Below are 25,649 nucleotides of genomic sequence, written 5' to 3'. Positions count from 1 at the left end.
ATTACTTTTATGTTGCTTCCTTGGTAAAACCTGCAACAGCAGAACACAGGATAATGTGACTAATATATTTCACATTTAAAAGAGGGGCAAAGTGGTACATAAGTGACCACATACTGCATATTTTTTTGTAAAGTGAAAATGCTACAGATAATTTGAATGGTCAATCCTAAACCCAGTTTAGCCAATTTGAATGAAATTGTAGGCCATTTACTTAAAACCTATAAGAACCCAAAGTGACATTAGTCTAACAGAAAAATAAAATGTGTTTCGTGGTCAAATTGGTTTGTGGCATTTTCCACATATTTAAGGCAAAATTTGTCTGAATCTTTATGGGTTAAAGAAAAATAAATAAGAAAAACAAGACATAGAACAAATAAAGAGTCAGAGAATTATATGCATCAAAAAGACTAAAACAGTTTTGCTACCTATTAGAAACAGGTGATAAATACTACATCAAACCCGACTTAAAAAAAAAGTAGAAATATAAGTTGTTTGTCGTAATTCAATACCTCGTGTTCTTGCTGCTTTTGAGTAGTTAATCTATTGAAATGGTTACTCAACATGAAATTCAAGTTCAAGAATGCACTGCTCGCAGGTTCTGGAACACACTTTTAGCATATAATGGTCCAACGGGACTATCGCCACCCCATACTAGCAGATACTCACAGTTGTAAGAGGACTGATGGGAAAAATCAAACCAGTGCAAAACTCATGAATCTTGCTCCAGACTTCTCTTTCACAGCTCTATTCTTAAATTCTAATTTATTTTCTAACAAAAAAACAAAACAAAAAACACGAAACAATGCGATGCATTTTATTCCACAAACAATCACAGATATAATACGAATGTTCGAAAAAGTTCCCAACGGGGCACAAACTCCAATTATTAATTTCGCCTTCGTGATCAATTTGCAAACAGTTGGCACTTCTGTGTATTAAAAAGGAAACTACCCATACATTCCCACCAAATCCGAACCCCTGACTGGTCAAAGTTCAACTGGTTTAGCTTTTAACGCACGGCATTTAAATGGCGTTTTGTACTTAAACCCCGAAAACAGACTTAAAAACTTGCATAGCCAAGCGCAAACACAAGTTTTGAATGCAGAAGCCCGAAACATCTGTTTACATAGATGTGTCATTGAAAGTGGTCGATTGAACATGCATTTTTTTTCAGAGACCGGTGTGAACGGAGCTTCATTCTACTTAGTTACAGCAAAAAAAATATGTTACTGTAATTTCATGCTATCGTAAAGAGGTTCTCTCAACACTGGTTGCAATCATAGACTCAGCTCTCTGCCACTTCAGGATTGGACAGCTCCATTTAGTCGTTATCCACAATCTAAAAACAAAACAAAAAAAATGGACATAAGACGTGCACCAAAGTCCCCATGATTAAATAACCATGCATTACTTTTAAAGCTGATGTCTCAAGCTACTGATTTTACCAACAGAAAACTCCAATAAGATGGAGGTCATAAGCTGGTTTGGCCTTTGAACATTTTGAAAAGGTTCATAATTTCATGCTAATATTGCAAAAGGCAGTCACCAAACAAGGTCACCTAACGGCAAGAACTTATCACTCCACCAATTCCTAAAAACTGGCATTTAAAAATAAAAGGTTTACTGAACACACTTTGATGATATGTAAATGATGCAGTGCATCATGAGCTGGTGTTTCAATGATGAACAGTCTTTTAAAATGCAAATATTGGATTAAGTCAGCATAAGGATTTTTGACATCAGCCTGGCAGTCATATTTATCACTTTCTTTTTTTTCACTGCGCTGTTTGCATTAGTTAGATTCTCTTTCTACAATATGAAACCCTTGTGTTTGATGCCAGTTAATGTCATTTAAACATGGGTGGAAAAATGCGCAATGAGAGATTTTGAAAGAGAAAGTAAGTGTTGGTGAGATGATTTTTGGACAGAACATCAAAAGAACAGCAGAACAAGGAGACAGCTTGTTCTGTTTGCATCATATCTCATACAAACATGCACACAGTGTCTTTACACACACAAAGTCCACAGCACACACTAAACTCAATCACACAAATGGAAAAAAAAAAATATTCATCCATTTTTTAATGCTAGAATGCACAAAACTTCAGCATCCCTTTGTTAAATTTCAGCAAATATGGATGAATGCAAAAGCAGGATGAGCAGTGGTAATCCAAAAGTTGTTCAAGAGAAAAAGTGAAGCAAAAAAGAAAGCTGGAGGAGATCAGCATAAAAAATCATTTTTTTTTTCTCCAAGCAGCATTCCTAACATTTTTCTGCTCTTTATTTATTTTCCTACTGCCCCTTTATTTTTTGTGTCTTTCTAACTATCATTATTCATCCACTGTGTTCCATCAAGACAGAACTGGTCTAATCTGGTTTCAATCATATTGTCTGGTCTCATTTACATTTACATTACAGTTTTGACATGCTACAGATGCTCCCGGCTTGCCTAAAACCAATGCAATATCCGGAATATAGGATGGACAAAATTTATCTTGTGTTTTGCTGTTGTGCTATTTTTACATCCGATGTTATGCAGATAAATGATGCCAGGTGGCAATGAGATGCAGAGAGGTGAAAAGTCAAGGCAGCTAAGTTAAAGTAATGTTTTTCACTGGAAGTTTGAAAACGTTTTTAATTACTTTAACTTTTACTTGCATAGGTTGATAAAAAAGAAAAGACAAGATAAACATTTCTGAAGGCTACGCATAACAGTTTTGAGAGGCACTTTTGCTCCCTGGACTGAAGCAGATGAACACAGTGAGTTGAAAACTAGCAGGTTGTAGATTCAAGGCCGGTCTGGTTGCATCCGGAAAGTCATTCCATCTCTAGCTTTTATCAGATCCTTTTTTATTGACACAACACACACAGAAAAAATGTAGAGCCAGTTAAAAGATCAGTTTTATGTTGGTTTTTAGAGCTTTTGCCACTGTTGAAACAGTTGAGTTTTTTTTTTCGTTTTTTTTTTTTCTTTTTTTTTAAATCAGGAGCTTTTATTTGAAAACTACAAAAGACCAAGCATGATTATGTGGACAATAGTGAGGCTATTATTCACTAAATTACTCATGAAAAGTCTTAGGGTGTATTCAGACCGGACACATTTGGTCCGCTTAAAGTGGACCAGAGTTTGTTTCCCCCGATAATCCGGAACAAAGTTTCAGTCTGAATACACATAAGCAAACTCTGGTCCCGGACCAGGAACCCATCTTAGACCCATTTTTCCATGTGGTCTCGCGATTCCTGGGTCTCCACTCTACACCTCCAATCAGCCCCTGCTTTTACTCCCAGAAGCCCCTTTGGTGGAAAACTGTTTAATCTGATGAAATAAAGAAATGTTTGTCAAGGGGTTTCAAGAGTATTTATTCAACAGAGTAATAAAAAGGTACATGCTAGAAAGATAAGTGGAGGGATCTGGTGTTTGAGGAGGAGCTTTCAAACTTTTTATGCAGTAGCACGGAACAAGTTCTGTTGCTGGACAGATGATGCCATGCACACCATAGACGAAATGTTCTAACACCGCAGTCTGCAGTAAAAAGTGTTGAGCCTGGCCTTCATACAGGTGTTCAAAATTGACCAGTGAAAATAAAAAGTTTGAATAAGTAAACTATCCTGACAAGTATTTGCAAACTGCAGCACATCCATCTTTCTCTTTTTGTTTTGACCCGCCCCCATAACTGCTGGCCAATAACTGGAGAGATCTTTAGTCACATGGTTTTGTTTACAAGCTTTAAACCGAAACATAAATCACCAGTAGATCCCAGTCTAAAGCAGACTTAGTCTGGAGCAAATCCTTTTTCCAGTCTTTTCCAGAATGCAGTCTTAAAATCCGCAGGGTCTGAATATTCCAGAATTGCAAATGTTCATCCTGAAGCTCAAACTGTTGATGTTGTTTTTTTATCTCATCTTTTTTACAGTAAGTCAAAGTGGCCTTGCTGGGGATGTTTGTCCAGATCCTGGAGTTCCAGAGAACGGGAAGAGAATGGGCTCATCTTTCCAGTAAGTTTATTGAGTTTACACTTTCAGGTTCTCCTGTTCTTGGTTTGACTTGGACATACACATACACTTGTAAATATTTTGTTCATCTTTGGTTCTTTGAATTCTCACATCTACATTGCACCAGCATATGAGAATGTGAATGCCTTTAATGCTGTCTTTCTGACTTACGATGAGCTGTTCTAACCTGCTTGTTTAAATCGACTGACCGCTGTGAAAAGCATAAGGAGAGATTTGAACGAGCTGGAGATTTTATTTCTATGAGTTGATTTCTCAACTAAACTTTAGAAATGCATACATTTTGCAGGGTATAGCTGTTGTTGCTTGGGTAGCTCTCTCCTTTCAAGTCTGCTTTGCTTTTACCTGACTTTGGTATCTGCAGGACTGAGAATTGTCAGTTGGTTTGGGAATAAAACAATGCAATGCTAGCCTTAGGTGAACATATTCACATTCACCAGAACCTCTGGGGTTTAGATCTGTCTTGCTTTAAGTCTCCAATATCTTGAAATACATATTGGAGATGCTAAAACATCTTTTTCCTTTACTATCAAAGCGAGCTGCACATATATTTTTCTCTCTTTGAGGCTCATAAACCCCTTGAACTCTCGGTTTGAACACGAGTGCGCTGGTCTGCACCGTTCTGGTCCCAGAAATTGTCAGATGAGTAAAAACATCCCCATTAAAGTTCCAGGGAGACTCAAGTGTCTTGTTGTTTTCTCATCACCACAAATAATCTTGCCTGCTGGGATCCTGTTGTTTCAGGCCTGGCCTTTTTACAAGTAAAAATTGTTTATTTAAATAGCTAAAAAGTCAAAGGAAAAGGTAAGCTTTCACATTTGTCAGGCCAACACTACAATTATAAAGCTGTCTTGTGAGAGAAAAAGATACAACGTAGCATGCATTTTTATGTGAATTTACTCATTTTATTTTTTTAGCTGTCATTCGCAAACTCACAAATTAATATAACATTTGCTTTAGCCATTTATTAAAGACATTAAACTTGTTAAAGGTGTTTTAGTTAAACACCCACTCCAGCAGAAATTGTATTTTTATCATGTTCTTGAAGCATTTTTTCTCATGATGGAAGATATATATAAAGAAAATAAAGATTAAAACAGTGTTTCTGAATGATTATTTTTTAAATCATGTTGAATTAAGAGCAGACAAAAACATACCATTTGAAAAAGGTCTCTTTTTGTATGTCACAAATGCAAGCCACATGTTCCATGGTCTACTCCTTTCCAGTGCATCCACTGACAGACCAATAAATCTGATTTTTGTTCCACCACTAATGTTATCTTGGGGTTGTGAGAGGCTGTAAGCTAGTGGGAGAGAGAAGAGACAAAGCGTTGATGGGATATTAGCTCAGGCTTACTTCCGCACCAACAGTCCCGCCCACAACTCAGAGGCAAGTTTCTGATGAACTCCTGCCACTCTGCAGAACTGTGTCCTCAAGTATGACACAAGTTTTTTTTTTATTATTATTATTTTGCCTATAAACAGTATGATTATAATGAAGACCAATTGGAACAATTTTGCAATAGGCCAAAAAAAAGTGATTGGAGTGGGACTGTTCTGTGTTTTTCCCTCTTTTAGACAGTCTTCTGTCGCTGGCATTTATTCCTCCGCCTTTGTACACCGCTAACTGCTACTCACACTATGTTCATACAACAAAAGGGCTTCATATGCTATACGCCGCTGAATGCTGGCTTTGAAGTGCAGTTAACATAAACAGACCACATTGTGGTAGGACAGTACGTCTGTAATCAGGACATCATAAAACCCTGCTGATCTTAGGTTAAGACACAATACCAACGTTATAGTTGTTGAATCTAATAGGGCTGATGTAGCAACAAGCATAGAGCTTGGAAACCGCTCGTCTTTCTAGGACATTAGAAGCTGTTAATGTCAGATTAGATGTTTATGCGAAATGGCTGCTGTTTTCAGAAACTTCTTCATTTGTGTGTCTTTTGTGAGGCTTTTCACTGTGCTGTGTATAGCACATGCGGTGAGGAGTACGCAGCAAGACCCCGTGGCCAAAATTTAGCAGAGTCTAGCTTAAAGGATCATAGATAATGGAAACAAAGATTCTATCGTGAGGAAAACAACTTAAGTCAGGTAGAGCAACTATTTTGTGTGACACAATGCAGAAAACCAGTAAAAACTTGTCTTTTTCAGCACCTTAATGTTGGACCCGAGAGTTTTTTACCTTAAACAAACTTCAAAACAAGTGTCAGCGTTGAGAGGGCTTAGCTTCTTATCCTGTCTGATAACAATAAGAGTACACTTTAGGTTCAGATCCAAGTGTGAAGCCTGTGGACATTTTACACTCAAAGACTACAACTGTTCCAACTGAGGGTTTAAAGGAGAAATTAGGTGGCAGTAACTGTTATGTCAATTTGACATGACATCAACAAGAAAATAATGTGTACAAAATAAAAAGCAATAACTACATTCATGTCTAGGCTATATTTGAGAATTGCTGTTCAACTAGAATAAAAAACTACACTTTTGCAGTTTATAGACCAGGACATACAGGAGTAACCTGACATGTTTGCACTGGTTCTTCCATCCTAATATTGGAGAGTAAACAAAGACTTGGTGAACATGGTAATTTCAACCATTTCCATTGTTTCTGCCGTCTAATAAACAAAAAGTGATCTCTCTCTGGAAAACTTTGTTTGTTTCATTATGAGCCCTCCACATGACAACACAGGAAACCAAATTCCTTCTGAATTTTTCTTCAAAGATAATCATCTTTTAATTTCCTTCTCCGGATTTTTAACCATTAGCAACTCTCATTACCCAAACTGACTGTAAAGGGTTTCCTTTTGTGTGTGCCTTTGCAAACACCTGACATGTTCCTGTGTTAATGCATTTTCTGCTGTTTGGCATCCACTAAAGCACTTAGCTTTGTGCTTCATCTTCCTTATTATTGTTATCCTCTCACTTCAAGCAGAATAAGCATAAAGCACATGATTTGAAGAGGAATACCACTAGGAAAACAAATGTTATAAACTCACTTTTTTTTGCTAAATATGTCCAGAATATCTGTACCTCACCGATTGACATTTTTATGAAAGGATATAAGCAATAGCCTGCATCAAAAAACATATTTTCCTTGTTTTTGTATGCAGCAAGGCATGCAGCTTTTTTGTCATGAACTTTTTACAAGCTATAACAGGAGTGAATGAACCAAATCTTTATGACAAAAGCTTTCTTATGAAGACATTCAGGATAGAGTCGTGTTCAGCCAGGTGATAGACTGTGGTGAGTGCCAGCAGGAAGGAACCATTAGATTCACAGACAGGAACCCATGCAGACTTCCACTCAGATGGATGAATGTACCATTCACATGTTAAACAGCAGGCTTTTGGAAATAGTTTGAAAACAAGAATTATTGGAATAAATGAAGAAAGAAACATTGAAAAAGAGGACAAACAAGTCGAGGGATAGAACAAAGAAGTGAAAAATGTGTGGGAAAAAATGCAGCATTCCTTTGAACAATAATCAAAGTTGGTATTTTAATCATTTTTACCACTGCTTTTTCTGTTGTCTGTCTTTACTCAGAGTGGGCTCCAGCGTCCAGTTCAGTTGTGATGACAGCTATGTACTGCATGGATCTAAAAGCATCACCTGTCAACGTGTCACTGACACACTGGCAGCCTGGAGTGACCACAGACCCATCTGCAGAAGTGAGTTTTACCCAGTCTTGCTACTAAAATTAGTTCATTGCCCTTAGAGTTTGTGTCTGTGCTTGTATTCTTTTATTATCTCTGATTTATTTTTTAAACTAACCAAGTTAAGTGACATGCGGTCATACCAGAAAGCCAGAAACTCTAATTAGAAAATTTTTGAGCATTATTTTGTGGTCAGTAATATAAGAAATTCGAGATCTAAAAGATATAATCATTAAAAGTATTTTTTCAAGGAACTGACCTCGACCTTAGCATTCATTTTCACTGGATAATAAAAAGAAAGTCTATTTGCCTTCCCTGTTAAACATGTTGCTAATTTACCTTGAGATATAAAGAATGTAAAGTGCATAATGATTATATCCAGTAATGTGAAGTGGCTGTAGTTACTGTTCTGCTCATATGAGATTCCGTTCTTTTGGTCAAAGACATTTTTGCCTGACCTTTTGAAAGTAGGCTGTTAAATCATCAACTCTGATGAGCTGCTTTTCCATGTGTGATCACTCTACAAGCTCAGGGTTAGCACCAGCTTTAATCTGGACCCCTGCAGCTGTGGATAATGAAACCAGACTTGCATGCTCATCATAAAATAAGATTACATAATCTAAATATGGTGTTATGGATTTTTAATGTGTTTTTAATAGTTCCTAGATAGCAGTGGGATTACATGGCAATGATGTGTGAGATTTAGCATTATATAACCCGACAAGACATACATGTTAATGGGAAAGAACAGTACCAGCTTCCCCATCTTCAGTAACCATGACGATGAACAGATACAAAACAGCCAGGCTAGTTTTTGTTTTCTGGATATTTCCTACTTTTTTGTATCACATCTAAACTATAACACCACTTAAGCTTGGTTTCAGTTCTTTGTATCTGGTGTCAACCATGGATCACATCAACAACTGTTTCAAATTGCACAACTGCTGATTTGAGGCTGACTTTTTCCCTCAGATCAAACAGGTGAAAATAGTCTGAATAGTTAAAAGCAGTTTCTTAATTTACAGCCTGTGGAGGTGCACAGCAGGTGTGTGCAGCCACCAACAGCCTTTGAATGCCATGAGTGCTGTCATGGCTCTGAATAATTAGACCAGTCTGGCTACATTCTTCCCATTGACACATAGATAATATTGTTGTTTTTTTAAATAAAAGAATAAACAAGACTTTATCTCTAAACCCAAATGAAGATATATCAAGTTCATTTCTCTTGGTGCAAATGTGCACATCTGTATCTATGAAGAGACAGGTTGAATATTTTTCATATAAGAGACATATTTATATTTAGATGTTTAAAAAAATGTGGCAGAGGTAAAAGGAGGGTTAAAATTCTAGACCAAAATAAACGTCTAAATCAAATAATCCTTATAGCAATTTTAATGCAGCATCCAAAACATCATGTTAAGGTTTTTTCATTGTTTACTGGAAAAAAAAGCAAACACATTTTGTACAGATAAGTTCAATTAGGTAAAGAAAAATACAAGTTCATGTGATTTGAAGTAGTAAAAGTAAAAAAAAAATAAATACAATTAAAATTTTAATTAAATTAATTAAATGTTTAAAAAAATACTTCAAATACTTTCTGTGTGGGATATCAATAAACCAATTATTTTGACAAATTATGAATGGGTATTAAGTAAGTGAACTGGTGCAGTGGGTTTCTATGTGAAGTTTGTATGTTCTCCTCATGATTGCGTGGGTTTTCTCTGGGTGCTCCGTCTTCCTCCCACAGTTCAAAATCATGTTTAATAGGTTATTGCAAGATTCTAAATTGCCCCTTAAGTCTGAGTCTGTCTTTGTGTGGCCCTGCTACGGGCTGGTTAACTGTTCAGGGGGCACCCCGCCTTCACTTGACAGTAGTAGGCTCCAGCATTCTCATGACTCCTCTACTGGAGTAAGTGGGTATAGGAGATGAACGAATGGAAATTATGCAAGTGTTCTGGTGAAGAGATGTGAATTAACTAAAAAACGATGTAAAAGACTGTTCAATTGTTGCATAAAGTCAATCTTATTGTGTTATTAAAATGAAAGAAAAACATATATTTTTATTCTGGTTTGTCAATCATATGTTGAAAATGTCTACAGCACTATTACATATTTTCAGTCTTTTATTGACCCTTCCTCACAGAGAAGAAGGCTCTAATGGCATGTGTGTTCAGGGTCTGTCTAGTTTAGCTTAGTGTTTAGTAATTGTATATATTTTATGACCGATTCTGTTTTTTTTTTTTTTTTGTACAATTATGTGAAGGCCATTTAGACAGCTATGCTGTGATAATGAAATTGTATTGAATTGTAGTGAATTTTATTTTGAAATGATGAGGAAAAATAAAAAAAAAGAAGCAAAAATAATAGCACATATGGTACCATGTGACCCTCTAAATGTCATCTGGAATTTTAATGAATTACACACATTTATTATGCATTTGTTTGTTTTTTTACTTGACGTTGTCATATTGTTTGAAGGCATGACACAATCTAAAGGCAGTAAATAAAAATACAGGCTCGTGCATTCACAATTCATTGTGTCCCTGGTTTGGTGCTTCCTGTGCAGCAAAGAAGCTGGGGTTCTCTCTGCCATATGTTCACTGATAATAGCCTGTTGGGTTTTTTGCTCCAGGTGGACAGCTAACATACATACCCAAGTGTGAGTGAGCAGGCACTCCCAAATACAGCTGCATTGACAGCAAGTGTCCAAAGGATAATGTCACACACCAAATATCTGCAGCAGGATTGGCCTTGAGCTGTGTCTGTGTGGGCTTGATGGACAGTGAGTCCCTGAGCTCAGACACATACTGTAGGGTCTCTGTCACATCGTGTTATAGCTTAAGTCTAGGTCACTCTATATATGTGTTAGTGCCCACATTGTTACTGCAAGGCTGCCTTTGACTTAAAAAATGTGCAGAATGCATGATAGGAGCCTTTCTTGTCAAAAGAAATGTTGAAGAAAAGACAAAGAAGGTTTTTTTTTTTTTTTTTCAGAGTTTGAGTAAAGAATCTAGGTGACATTCACATAAAGTAAAAAGATGATGCCAATGTTCCTTATAATGAGCAATGCATTTTATATTCAGTGAAGAAGTGTTTCTTCAAATGCTTTTTTTATGCCGCAGCTCTTTTGCTATAAAAACAGTTTTTCATGAAGAAAAGCAAAAGTCAAGAGCTAAATTTTTGACATGACAGTACTTTGTGTTAATGACTATACATTCACTGTGTTTGACAGTGATCTCTCCCTTAAGATGCCTTTCATCAAAAATATCTGGAGGGTAATATTACAAAAAGTAAGATAAAGAAAAAAAAAAACACAAAAAAGATGAAAAAGTTGGATTTGTTGGCAGCTGTAAGGAAGGCAGAAAGGCAAAGGTTAAATATGTCTGTAGTGTACTGTACAGCTCTAGTGTATTGTATTATCTAGTGTGATCACTCTTCCGGGAATCCAACCCGTGAGCCTCTCCTATTCTCTGCTGAGACTTTTCTGTTAATTAGAGGCTGGTTTCTGAGATAAATCACCATGAAAGTGTTTCTGTGTGTCCATGTAGCTGTGTGCACCACAGTGTTTTTCAGCTCTCTTTTCTAATTAACAGGCAGATCAGTCATCTGGAGTCCTCTCTCTTCCTTTCTCTCCTGATATTTTCAGCATCTCTTTGCTGCCTCCCTTTTCCTGTCTGCTTTCTCTGCTCCTCCTTTAGTACAGTACCATCTTTCTCTTTATCTAATCACTCTTTCCATGTCTGTGCAACCTATGTACCTCATGTGTCTACATTGTAAAAGCCCATGTGTTATCAAGTAGCTTGATGCTCACTCTTCCATACAAATGACTAGATATTTTGGTCCTATTGAGTCTAGCGTGTTCTCTTGTGTGTGCTGTATATGTCCTCACTTGTCTGATGTGCCTTAGTTCAGCAAAATAGCCATTACAGTTTTTCATGGTCATTTTATTCAGTTATTGTAAAAAGGTAAATATTGAGAAATTATATTCTCCTTTCAGCTGAAAGCATAGACGTCATATACACCCGACAGGTAATCTCTAACATCACCCACATGATTCCAAAAAATAAAAATAAAGGGAGGATGAAAAAAAAATACACTAGTTTATGCCGCTCATGTCAACAACTTTCCAAAAATGACAATTGGGATTGGAACATTTACGTGAGATGTTTGTTGAGTCGACCACCTGCCATAAGAAGAAACCCTCCAAATACTAGAACCATTTCAACTGTAATAGCAATAAAATAATGTAAAAAAAAAACTCCCACCCCTAGTAATATGCTGCAAATATATTTTTGAATCCAGTATGGCCATCAGCGTGTCAATGTGTGTATGAATGGGTAAATGGGACTGTATCTGTAATGCACTTTGGGCCTTCATGTTAAGTAGAAAAGTGTTGCACAAGTTTACGCCTTTTATCATTTGTTCATTTTTTTAAACCAGCCTCTAGTGGTCATTTAAGGCACTGCAACATTTAAAATATCTATTTAATTTTTGTAGATGTATTTATTTTGCTCTGATGATGCCTTTCAGCCCATGTTACTCTTGAAAAAGAGATCTAATCTTAATGGGATCTCCTAGTAAAATAAAGGTTAAATTAAAAAAAAAATGTAAAGCAATAAACAGAAACTTTTTTTTTTTCTTTTTAAACCATCTGTGCATTTAAACCAAGAGTGTGCAAACTTTTAAACTTGTGGACCACAAAGGGCTCTAAAATTGGACAGAAGGGCCGGACCATAAGTGGATGTGTGGACTGTTTTTGTAATCCACCTCTTAAGAGACAGAAACAACTGTGAAATCTGGATGGAAACTGAGCTTTAATTTGATTGAAAATTACTTTAAAACAGAACATTTTGGTGTTTTTATTTCAAACATTGTGGCTTTTGGTCAAATGTTTTAGCCGATTGCATTGATTGGTTGATGTCCCTCAGGATAAAAACACAAACTTACAGAAATGCTGTGTTCATGTGCTGTTTGAAAATTTAGAAAAATGCCTGTCCAAGTCAAAAAACACACATGAATGTCAGAAAACAACAAATCTAAAAACAACACGAGTTCAAAATAACTCTCTGCACCTAAAGACAAAGGTCAATGCGTTTATTATGCACCATCTAGGACACCAGAATTATATGGAAAATAAAACATTATTAAGAATTAAATATTTATAATTTATTCCAGTTTGGCGGGCCAGACTAAATAGTTAAACGGGCCTCATATGGCTTACCCTTGATTTTAACACTAAAAATAGCTGATCTCATAGGAAACATTCCTCATGTGGTCATTTAAGAAATTGCTGCATTTGCTTCTTCTGGGTTATTACATTTGAAAACACAGTGTGGGGACTTGTAAGTTATGGGCAAATAATAACCGATTAAAACAAAACAAAACTTAATAAAAGCCTGGGATGTGTTTGAAACCCCTGGGAACACTCCAACTGCTTTAATAGAATTTTTATGTTCATATTTTTAAGCATGTTTCAAAATTCCAGCAATTATTGGGAAGCTTCTGCCACTCAGGCAAAGTAACTGAGAACATCCATAAATGTTTTAAGACATTTTAAAAAACTCCTCTCACTAATGCTAATGGAATTTTGTCACCAACTATTTCAGTTCTGTCTGATAAATTCTTCAGATAAAGATGGAAAAAAACTACTGTTTTTTGTTGGAAGTACTACCCGATTATTCATACTTTCTTTAAAATAAACTAAATATTAAAAGTATTTCCTACCAGGCTGTGGAACAGAGGGCACTTTCCTGGATCTATAATCATCCAGCTGTAGTTCAAGACAAGAGATGGTCAAAGTCTGGTTGAAGCAGGAAGATGTCTATAGACTCTCACTTAACCTAAAAAGACAAAAATAAATAAATTAGGATGTTGTACTCTTGTGTAGTTCGGAATTGTTGCTCAGCACTGCGAGGTTCACTAAAGGCATGTGTTCATTATCTGCTGGCATTATTATTCTCATATATATGTATATATATATTTTTCTTTCTTTATTTCTTTCTTTTTTTGTGACTTTTGTAGCTCGGACCTGTGGCAGTAACCTAAGGGGGCCCAAAGGAGTCATAACGTCGCCGAACTACCCTGTTCAGTACGAAAACAATGCACACTGTGTCTGGGTCATCACGGCAATGGACTCTGAGAAGGTAGGTCCATTTCTCACTACCTTAATGTTCACTTAGGACCACACCGAGTCACTGCCACCATTGTAGGGTGAGAATGGGCAAATGCAAGGTGGGGGTGAAACATCTTTTGATGATTTTTTCAGATTTAGTTTTTTATTGTCAAATAATCCTCACAATTGTTTAAAAAATGATTGTTTTGTTGTACTTTGTTATAAAAAAGACACTTAGTTCATGTTTTTTGTTGGTTTTCTATTTATTACGTGTAAAAATCTGCCATCTTGTAAACAAAATAAACTAAAGAGCTTTGCATTGTCCTGCCTGTATGTGACTGTAGCATAATTCCTAAAAGTGGTGTACATTATTAGAAAATACCAGAAGAATGAGGTAAACCAGTAATAACGTGTTCCGTATTGCTTTGTTTTCATACTCAGCTATAGGTTACAGTATTAAACAGTTCTAGAACAATAAACACTCCTTACATACAGTTTGTGATGTACTGTGGGATAGAGATGATATAGGAGTTATAATATAAATGCATACTTATATTATCTCTATTCCTCATTCCATCACAAACTGTATGTAATGTGTTCTTTGTTCAAATATTATATTATAATTCTTACAATTTCTACTAAATATTTCTAGAATGTCGTTTTTTTGTAATATCTTGTGGTCCCTTCTCTTCTTGTCTCAGTTCTGACACTCCAATCTTTTGCCTCTGCTGGCTTTCACCTCCCCGCCTGTATTTTTCTTTAAATGCCACTCCTCTCACTTCGCCTCTGAGTTCTTTCTGCTTTTCTCTGCATTGCTCTTTTACAATCCACTTTGTCCCTCTATCATCAGCTTTCCTCCTTACTCTTTGATTTGTATAAAATGTTAGCCTCCAAGATGAAGAGAGGAGAGAGGGATAGACAAAAAATGAAAATAAGATAGCAGTGCACTCATTGACAGTAACTGAGGGAAAAAAAAAAAAACAAAAACAAAAAACAAAAAAAACGGGGCTGATGCTTCTTCATATCTAAAAACCCAGCAGTACAAAAATGACTGAATGTGCGCGCAGGTACCTGACATCTGACACTAAAGTTTTCTCAAAAGATGGATAGAAATGGAGTCTGCTCACCTCTGAGCCTCTGCTTGCAAGGATTCAGAAATGGTGAGATATAATTGCAGAGGAGAAAGGAAGTATAACAGAGAGCCTAGAAGAGAAAGAAATTGACTTTTTATTCTTTTCCCTGTCTTTCTGACCTTGCTAAAGAGACAATGTATTCCAAAAGACTTAGTGTCATACTATGGCGCAGTGTCTATGTTACTGTGCAGATCAGTAAAATCTATGCAACTGCAAGGCTCTAATGGAGTTTCTAATCTATGTCAACCAGATCAAAACGTATTCTGCATTTCTTGGAACAGACACAATGTCCTTCCTCTTTGATTCTCACATATAGCTACACTGACATGTCACAATGAGCAAAAAAGGTATCAAACCTAATCTTTTCTTTCTTTGTTGTACTTATACTATCTAAGGACATATGACAAGACCTCACTTAGTTTTGTTAGTTGCATAATTATTTTATGCTCTTTGTACACCGCTTACAGCATATATTACTGTACATTTCTATGCAGCTCTAAAAACCTTGAGATTTTAGAACTCTTAAGGAATGGGCTGTAATAATACATTATCAGTCGCTGCATTTGCTGCAAAATGCCATCATCTACATACACGCTGAGGTGACAAAAGCAAGACAAAGCTACAGAAAAAAAATGTAGCTCTTACAGAGTAGACAAAACAGCACAGGATCATCAGACTGAAGTACAAGTTGGTTTTAAATTTGCATATATATGTACATGGACATTTGTATTAAAAAACAACTATATAGTATTCAATCTAATAAAAATGCTGTAGTATTACTTAAACACATTTCTAAAGTATTTTTTTGACGGATTTGTTTCAAGTTTGTGTTCAGATAGTGATAGATTTTAGAAGAAGCTTCCAAAATGTCACAAAACCTTTAAGAAACCTCAAAAAGGTGTTAAGATAAAACTTTACCCTAAATAGTTTCAAATATAATGCTAGGGTCTTGAAACTACATTACTAAAAGTATTGGCTCACCCATCCAAATGATCAGAATCAAGAGTCTATAAAGACATGAATGACAGAGTCTGTGGATGAACTTGACTGTCTTGAACAGAGTCCTGACCTGAACTCCATAGCTTTGGGATGAATTAAAGTAAAAACTGAGAGCCAGGCCTTCTCCACCAACATCAGTGTGTGACCTGACCATTGACTGTATAAGTAGGTACTGTACTGAGCAACCCCTCCCTTCTCTTGTTCCAAATAGGTAGTACCCACGGGTTGCAAGAAGGCCAAAGTCCTATAGACTTCCATTGAGAAATAGACAATTATTTCTCTGTTATTTGTCAGAATAACCATTCTTTCAACCTATTTTTTGAAGGGATTTTTTTTCTGTATCACCAGTTACTCAAGTTTTAAACTGACCAATCAGATGCCTCAGTAAAACCATGTGGCTCCTGCTGATCCCGCCTCGAACATTTGATTGACAGCTTCAGTGGGAGGGCGGTGGACTTCGAACAATCCAGAACAAGCTCACTCATGATTGACAACAGTAGTTCCTCTAAAAACGTGACTCAGACCAACTCGGACTAATCGCTGTTGAAGGATTGCAGTTGTTTGCAATATGGTGGTAGACGTATCAGGAAGTGATGGCGAAGGCTCTAGCTTGATTTTGCGAGGGCTGAAGGTAAGGCATTTCCTATGGGGACCTCAATGTTTGTTATGTCCAGTTTCCACTTATACAGTCAATGGACCTGACCAATGCACTTTTGGAAGAAGGGTCCAAAATTCCTATAGATACACTCCTTTACCTTATAGACAAGAAAAGTTGAAGCTGTAACAGCTACAAAAGGTGGACTAATATCATATTGATCTCTATGGGTTAGGAATGGGATGGGACTTCAGTTTATATCTGAGTCAAGGAGGTGAAAATGTTGCATCCTGCTGCAACTGCTGCACCTCTTTCCATGCAGGCCTTCTGCTCACCTGGCAGGTGTGGACAATGTGCCTTAATTGACACCAGCAAACTATTTAAGGCAGAGAAGGGCACGCCAAGCGAGGCAGGGAGCAGTGCAGCAGGCTGTTTAGCATTTGGGTTTTACTCTGAGTTGTGCTGGTATGTTTTGTTTTCTTCCTCAGTCGTCTTACACTGCTGGGTTTTGTTATTTTAGTTTGTGGTTGGTAGTCTTGATTTGCGGGCTTTGTTTATTTGTTTTCTTTAGATAGTCTTGGTTAGGTAGCCCTTAGGAGGGAGCTGCTGACTCTGACGGTCGACATGTCTGGGCCAGCATGTCTCCCTGACTGATCTTATGTTTGGCCAAGGTTCCAACTCCCTTTTAGTTTGTCTTTTTGAACGAGCACACTCATTTTTTTAATTTTGCTCATTTTCTTTTTTTTTTTTTTAATAAATTGTGTTCCTTTTATTTTCATTGGTGTCCATCACCCGTAGGTGATGTAACACAATACGTTTGGTATATACCAGTAGTGTTTCCAGAACTCAGACCAGTTCCTTCATTATTTTATCTTTTGGGAAATGGAGCATTTAAAAAAAAAAAAAAAAAAGTTCTTTTTTTTCCAAGTTAATTTTTTAAAGTCAACTTGTTGGCATTAGCTGAGAAAAGTAACTACCATACAATATTCATGAGCAAATATCATACAAAATCCATTAAAACTGTTTGGCAAAATGAGGTTCCAAATTCTGTTAAAACAATGTATCCAACTTGACTCACAATGTCATTAATAATTTTCTTAAAAGAGGTGCAAATATATCCCAATCATATATCCCCATCATTGTGTCCATCAGTCATTTCATTGAACAAAGGAATATATTAACTATTCCAGTGTGAACCATCTTTCGTAGATAATACTTTTCTTTGCATATGTGAACCGTTATTGCCTGTGAATAGACATAACCATCATCAGATATGTCAGTCAAGCATCTCATCATCAAGGCCTTTCTTCTAAAGAATACAGATAAGTGTGTGCTGTAATTTGTGTGTGATCTTTCCAACAATTCAGAGGAGAGCAGTAAGGTAAAGATATGTCTAACTATTGTGTCCAGTCACGCACAGCCATGCAGCCACGAGTGCCTTAATACTTAGAATTTCTTGTCAAATGAAACTGTTATAAAATTTGACCTTAATATATATATATATATATATATATATATATATATAAAGATTAAAGTGCTGAAATGCTATAGAGTTTGGATCTAAACCTAATAGAAATGTTATTGCGAGTTTTATAGTTTTGTAGAAATGACCAAAGTCTCCATTCTTAGAAATAATGAAATAAACAGCTTAGTGTAATGATGATGACACAGACTTGGCAAAAAGGATCAATAAGGAACAGAGTAAAAAGCCATTAATGTTCATTATAATAGGAAGACATTGACTGAAACCTGTCTCTATTACATATTTCTATTCACAGCTTTTTACTATTCTGCTTTTTGATTGCAGTTTGGCACTCTGACTCTATAATTCACCCCCGACTGTTGCTCCGGCCCTCATTTCTAATTCTAAAACCTCTCTAACTAAAGATTGTCCATGCAGATAAATTGACACCCTGAGGTCAAGCAATTCAGTTTGGTGCACACTAATAATAGCGGTACTCAGACTTGATTTTATTGCAGAACTCCTGTGCAAAAATATTTAAACATAAAATCATTTTGACTTCAAATGGTCAACAGGAATTTTTCCAAGTACCTATTGCTACCAAGTAGCTGTTTTACAAAGTACTTCATGATTTATACAGCTCCCACAGTATTGTAGCAAAAGTGCAGCTCACTTTTATGAAGTGTCCGGCAGCAAGTCAACGGCACTCAAAGTTGCTTTCAAACCTCGTCATGAATTATTTTAGCAGAACCCATTGTTTGTTTATTTTTCTAAAATAAAAGTGAAATCAGGGAACATCTCAGTAGTTTTTTGAGCTGCAGTCAACAAGCTTTCATCCCCAAATGCCCCATTTTGTTTTATTTTTTGCGAAAATCTCAAATCGTTAGACACTTAAAAAAATGCTTAAAATGAAAAGCATTTCCAATTCAAGTCGAGGCACTACCTACTGAACAGAACACTACACCCTCAATTGTCTCATGAATCTGTTTCATTACAGTGCATATGTAATGACCTTAATACACACATCACTTGAAAGAAAGTTGGTCTCTTGAGACCAGATTGCAAAGAATTAGGTCATTTTCTCTCTCCGTCTCTATTCACGCCGCTGCTTTTCTCTGTTTGAACGTGTTTACTTTTGACTCAGTTAGCAGTATTGACGCTACATGTCAATCATTTGAATTTCTTCAAATCACTCTACATCAGATGCTTTTTTATAAACCCTATTTTAATTTTCCACCGCCTGAAGCAGCTTACTTGGCTCATCCATTGTGTTCATGGATATTCAGGTGTGTAGAGGCTCAGTTAATCAGGGCAAGGTGAATCATGGTTCACTCATGTCTCAAACCTTGTAACCACACTTGTGCTCTTACAATAATTCTCAAATTAGGCATTTTTCTTCCGCGACCCCCTATCGTCACTGAATCCAGAGACTTGCAGGTCAGGCAGACTGTTAATGATGGTAGTTTATCTGTGTTAGCCCTTTAATTACCTGGCCATCTGCCCACGGTGGCAGTCTTTACCCTTGGTGGTGTGCACTGGGACATGTTCTTAGTGGTGACTTGCAAAAAAAAAAAAAAAAAAATCTCATAAGTAGATGAGAAAGCAAATTTTGGATTACAAATTGCAAATAAAGAAAAACAAGCAGAAATAATGACAATTTATATAAGGAATGTTCCTCCAGAGAACCATATATTTTTAAGAGATCACAATGTTTTAATGGATTTGACCTTTGGGCTTAAAATTGCTAATAGCCTGGCATTGTGCATTGCACGAAGCTGTAACCTTAATGCACTCTCTCAGCCAGGAGCTCAATAAAACGTATTTAAATGTGTCATTTGGCTGCATAGTGGGGAATAAGTGAATGTGTATTTTAAAAAAAACAAAGGACAGGTCTTTAAGTGCATTTATATTGTCCTTTGAGAGGACAGTGTGTCCTTTAAACTTTTATTAGACTGAGAGCAAGATGATCTTTAAAGTTATAACAATAACAAGAAATATATATGCTATTTAAAATGAGACAAGTTGTTTGCGTCTTTAATTTCTTTAGTGAGAAAAAGAAAAACAGTTAAATCACCTGTGTTCTCAAAGATTGCTTTTGTTATTTTAAACTTTTGTTTTTGACTGGAAGGCTAAAAGTTATGTGTGGGAAGAAAGTCCCAAACTGCTTGTGTGGCAGTTCAACAGTGACTCAACACAACAGCTCAATCTCATGAAGAGAATTCTAGTTTACTCTGCCTTCAGGCCAAGTGTTCTTTCTATGTCTAATACTTTTGGATAGAGGTCACCTCCCTCCTTTTTACTGCCTCTCTCTGGCTCATAGGGAAAACATGCTCCTATAGAGTCTCTTCATGCGTCAAAATTGTGCTGATTGCTCTGCTGATTTTGTTGATTTATTTTGCATCATTAGGTTAGTGCGGTATGATCAGCACTGAGCGAGAGGTAAAATGAGAAAGGAAACTGAAACCAATCACTTCTCTATTTTAGCCTTTTTAGTACTGATGAATCCTTTAAATAGAACCAGTAAATGAAAACTAATTCAGATAGAGGATGTTTAGGGTTTAATACACAACTGCATGCTTCACCACCAGTAAAATAAAAGCACACTTATTAAATTAAGTTTTATTAAAGTCCCACTCCAACCATATTCTTTTAATTATAATTGCTGTTTTTAGGCAAAATAAAGATAAAAAATCAGTGTTTTCTAGGGCAAAGTTTGTGCAGCACAGCAGGAGTTCATCAAAAATTCATCAGAGTTGTGGGTCAGGACTGTAGGAAGTAAGCCTCCGCTGATATCCCATCATCCCTTTGTTTACTCTTTCCTGCTAGCTTCCAGCCCCTCACAACCCCACGCTAACATTAGCGGTGCAACAAAAATGGTGAGCAATATCTGAACTATGCAGCTGTAGAGTTTTGAGCCAGATGCCAGCTCAGACGTGGAAAATGAAGACGTACATGAATGTATTTGTCTGTAAGTGGATGCATCTGAATGGGGCGAAGCAGGGAGACTTTGACCCCGCCCATTTCTGTTGCTACATCACAACAGAGAACTATTTCATTTGGCATTTTTTAATCTGCTTCTGACTTTTGACTAAATATTTCCCATCATAAGAAATTTGCCCCAAAAATATGTTAAAAACTCAAAGAACGTGATTTTCATTGGAGTGAATTCTTTCTATGCAATGATCTTTTAAATCATATTCATTTAAAAGGATAGTTATGAAGGATGAGTGGTTAATCCTGATGTTGCTATTCAGCAGAGAATCAAACAAAGCTTCCTTCATAGCTCAGCAATGGCATTCAGGAACATGAGCACCCATTGAAACGTTGCTCTTTCTAATTGCTCTTTTCAACTGGTTGGTGAAGTTTATTGTACAACTAGAGAATACATGTTATTTTAAAGATCACAGTAATGGCATGATGAGATCTATAAACCATAGCAATACTACACTAAACTGACTTGAAAAACACATTTCTGTGCAGACTTAAGGTTTAACATGACATTTTACTGTCAATCAGAACATTTGCTGGCTTAAACACCATAAAATGTGCTGTTACATTTTTTTTAACTGCTTGGTCGATTACTTTTGTTTTACTATAAAGGTTTGGATTGTTTGTTGTTCTTACCAATATTTAAAAGGTGTATTATGTAATTGCTAAACTCTTCAGCATGTATTCATTTACAGCATTTTCACCTTTAAACAGAAACCTTATTTTCTCCTTTTTCTTCTCATTTTTTCTTATTCTCAGTCATCTGTGCTGACAGAAAACATAAAATCTAACTTATTTTAATGACAGTGTGCTTCAATCCAAAATTCCATGACAGTTTCTTAATAAAAGAGTGTTTTTTACTTATTAAATAGAAGGTCTTACTGTTTTTAGTAATAATTTGAAAATTATACTTTTAATGAAATATTATTCACAAACAGAATTTTAGAATTTGTTTTCACGTTACTTTAGAAACTATTTTGGCACTTAGAGATGTGGTAAATCAAAAACTTTTCTTTTAAAATCCTGATCTAACATAGACATTTTACCAGAGAATGTTCAGTCTTTTTGGAGGCCTATTATACAAACATGTAAATGTGTTAGAGAGCCATAACACCACAGATGAATATATTTGTTTGTTTGTACTATTGTGCACAAATCAAATTACTTTTGAAATAAATGGTTTGTTTGTTGGGATGATTATATCACAAATTCTGGGGCGTACAATTATAGTGTTTATTATGAAGCCGTTTTGCTTCTAATTGTAACTGCTTGACCATAGTCCAGTGTTCTAAGCATCAATATTTCTCCAGCCAACCTTCAAATGGAATAGAAAACACATCACCCACTAAACTGTAATGGTTTATTAATGTTTGGCGTCATTTGCTGTTAAGCAATAGTCAATGCCTCACAATGTCATTTTGCATCTTTTTCTCATTATTTTCTAAGTCCTCTTTGCCTGGGGCTTTAGCATCAAAAGTGCACAGAAAAGTTAAATGCTTTTTTTTTTTTAATCCAGGGTGAGTTTATTTTTTTCTTGTGTCTTTAAAGCGACTTTATTGCTCTTCCAAAAAAGTTATTGATATCCTCCTGTCAGAAAACTGGGTCTTTTTGGATGCTGTTTATGCAGAGCTGGCTAAGTTAAAACATGATGAGTGATTTACAGTAAAAATGTATCATTCTCTAATTATCTTTGTTGCCATAATGGCAGGTAATCCTTCAGATTGGCCATTTTTTACAATGATGAAGCACCGTCAGAATCCTGGCAGTTCATGGCTGATGCTGGCATGTAGAAATAGCTTTCACAGTTCTTTTCACCTGCAGTAAGGTTTTTTTTTTTTCTTTTATTACTGTAGTGTGATTTGCTATGTGATCCTATTCACAAGATTGCATGTCCATGGTTCATTTTAGGGTCCTTCCGTAATGCACCAGGACCTAGCATAATAAGACCAGCCGTTTTTTGCACGGAGTATCCCTGAACACAGCAGAAATTTGCCATCATCCATGCTGCACGGTATGATCTATAGCTAATAAATAATGGACAAGCAGCAAATAATGGAATACGAATATTGCAGCATTTGAGAGCTCACAGCAGATTGATGAGCTGATGCTTTGTGCATGCCACTACAGCCAGGAGTGTGCCTGCAAGTCAAGGATTTAACAATTATTATCTGTGTTCAACAGCATAAGGGTGGGATTGCAGGGCGAGGTTTGTTGTTTACTCAAGTAACTCTTTTTTAACTAGGAATAAAATTAAATTGCTGCCACATTAATTCATAGCTCAGGATTTATTCAGTTTATTTCTTCTTTTTTGGAAAGATTTCTTGTTCTGGAATCTGTCTCTGTTATATTGAGTGCAAAAACACGTTTTCTTTTGCAGTTTTAATGTTTTCACAACTGGATACTTCTTTGCAAAAAACTGTTTCGTTTGTTGCTTTTAAATTAATATTTACTCATTTATCTTTTTTTTGGTTATGATTACTTTCTATTAATGTGGAAATAGTATTAAAAACTGTATTTTAGGCTGATTAAAAATGATAGAAAAATGTCAGTTTATTTATTTCATACATTATTTAAATCCCAGTGGAACAACCTAATTGGTTTTCAACATGTGATCCAATGTACATTTCAAATCAGAATGAGGAAAAAGGAGTCATGGGAGAATCCCAAGTAGACATCGCAGACAAATGATGTTTCAATAGCTTGTCGTTGTTACTCCCTTTATTTGCCATCGGTTTTTCTAGAACAGTTTGATGGATGTACCTTAAATGACCAGTATGTCCATGTTTCTGTAATGAAAAGATAATTTGGACTAGGATTCCACAGATCCAAGCGGAATCTTGAGGAAGCAGGTATTTAGAAATTAAACAATTTGGTGCTAGCCCTGATGTTTATTAATCTCTTATTCACACTGATGGAGTTCCATACAGTTAAGAAAAAGATCAAAATTTGACTTTAAAGTGAGAAAAAAAAAACAGGACAGATCTCACATGCAGACTCTTTTGTTCAGTGAAGAAGTTCAAAATTGAGAGGAATGAAACACATGACATTGATGGAATCAGCTGAATGTTTGCGGGTACATGTGGAAGAAGGTTGTATGGGTAAGGAATGTAGAGGAAGCAGGATCAAGGAAAAAAAAAATGCCAGCAGGGCCCTAACCCACTTTTCCACATGGCTTGTAAGAAAAGTTAAAACTTTGGGACTTTAGGCTTTTTTTTTTTTTTTTTGGGATAGTAGCATAACTGTTTGTTCTTTTCGTGCCAAAATGATTTTCCTCTGTTTTTGCCCATGCAGTTACAAAGTCATGGAAGCCGACAATAGCTGCCAGCCTTTTACAAAATCTATAATTTTTAATTAATATATTTCAAACTTATACTAAGTAACATGTATTTAAGGGCTTAAGAAGAAGTTGAGAAGTAAAACTTTGAAGTTTCCCCCCTTGGTGCTATCATATACACATGTATATATTACAATAATCAATCTCCCCGCGGTCCTGTGTTGTTTTCACTTTCTTTTATTTTTCAGATGATGTTTTTGATGACTGCTTTTTGCATTTTTCTCTTTTTTTTACAGGTTATAAAACTGTCATTTGAGGAGTTTGATCTGGAGAGAGGATACGACACACTGACTGTTGGAGATGGGGGGAAGATAGGAGATACTCGAAGGGTTCTTTACGTGTAAGCTTCAAGTCACATTTTCTGATCTACAACTGACGTGTCATCACTTTATGATGGCACTGAAAAAGACATCTGTAGACATAAAACGCCGCCACATTAACATGGATTGCATGTACTGTGTCAATTGCCTGCAATGTTTATATTTGAGCTGTTCTTGTGCTTAGACCCATAATGAGAAATCTGCTTACAGACAAGAAATGTAGAGAAAGGTTTACCAAATTTTAGGTAATGCTGTTAAACAATGTGTTTGTGTGCATCTGTGTAGACTCACTGGCTCCACTGTTCCTGATCTCATCGTGAGCTTGTCCAATCAGATGTGGCTCCACCTTCAATCTGACGACACGATTGGTTCTGCAGGCTTCAAAGCAAACTATGAAGGTATATTAACCCATCCAATCATCTATTTAAAAAATAAAAATCAGACTATATTTTGTTTTTTATGTTGGTGTATGTTAACTTCTTACACTTGTGCATATTACATGTAAAATTAAAGCAAATTCTTCCATTTTTTGTAAAAAAAAAAAAAAAATCTGTTTTCACATCATGATACCGCCACCGCCATGCTTTAGTGCTAACTTACACAAAACTTTAACAGCTCAAATTTGAACATATAAAGCCTTACAAAACAATACATTTAAATGTGTTTTCACTTCATGCATGTTTTATAGCCTCTTCTATTAATTCCTACAGCAAATATTTTTAACCCGTTAACGACCTGCTTAATTGTATGATTAAACACATTTGAAAACATACTTTCAAAATGACTGATTTCATGTATTACTAGCCCAAAGCTATAATAATAATAATAATAATAATAATAATAATAATAATAATTAAATAAACAAAATTGATTTTGATTGATTGATTGTTCTTGGTTACTGTAGGTTGTTAAAGGGTTAAAGCATGGCTAAGTTGTTGTTGTATAATTAGAATAATAAGGTATAATTTAAAATGCAAATACTTTTTGGCTCAATTTTCTGCTGTTTTAGAATATTTTTTAGTAGTAGACCAAA

At 35.9% G+C, this 25,649-nt stretch overlaps 1 protein-coding gene across 1 annotated transcript in view; it reads left to right on the top strand.

The window, feature by feature from the left end:
* Positions 1-25,649, top strand: part of LOC112160491 (CUB and sushi domain-containing protein 1) — a gene marked incomplete in the record, with an annotated part of 398,036 nt that overhangs the window by 233,934 nt on the left and 138,453 nt on the right. Inside the window, 5 exon segments of the mRNA XM_024295052.2 lie at positions 3,915-3,996; positions 7,564-7,688; positions 13,695-13,816; positions 24,533-24,636; positions 24,902-25,014. Of these exon segments, the coding sequence (XP_024150820.1) occupies positions 3,915-3,996; positions 7,564-7,688; positions 13,695-13,816; positions 24,533-24,636; positions 24,902-25,014 (546 nt within the window).

This window comes from Oryzias melastigma, linkage group LG3 (genome assembly GCF_002922805.2).
Source record: "Oryzias melastigma strain HK-1 linkage group LG3, ASM292280v2, whole genome shotgun sequence".
NCBI lineage: Eukaryota > Metazoa > Chordata > Actinopteri > Beloniformes > Adrianichthyidae > Oryzias > Oryzias melastigma.
This window is presented reverse-complemented; position numbering and strand designations above follow the sequence as displayed.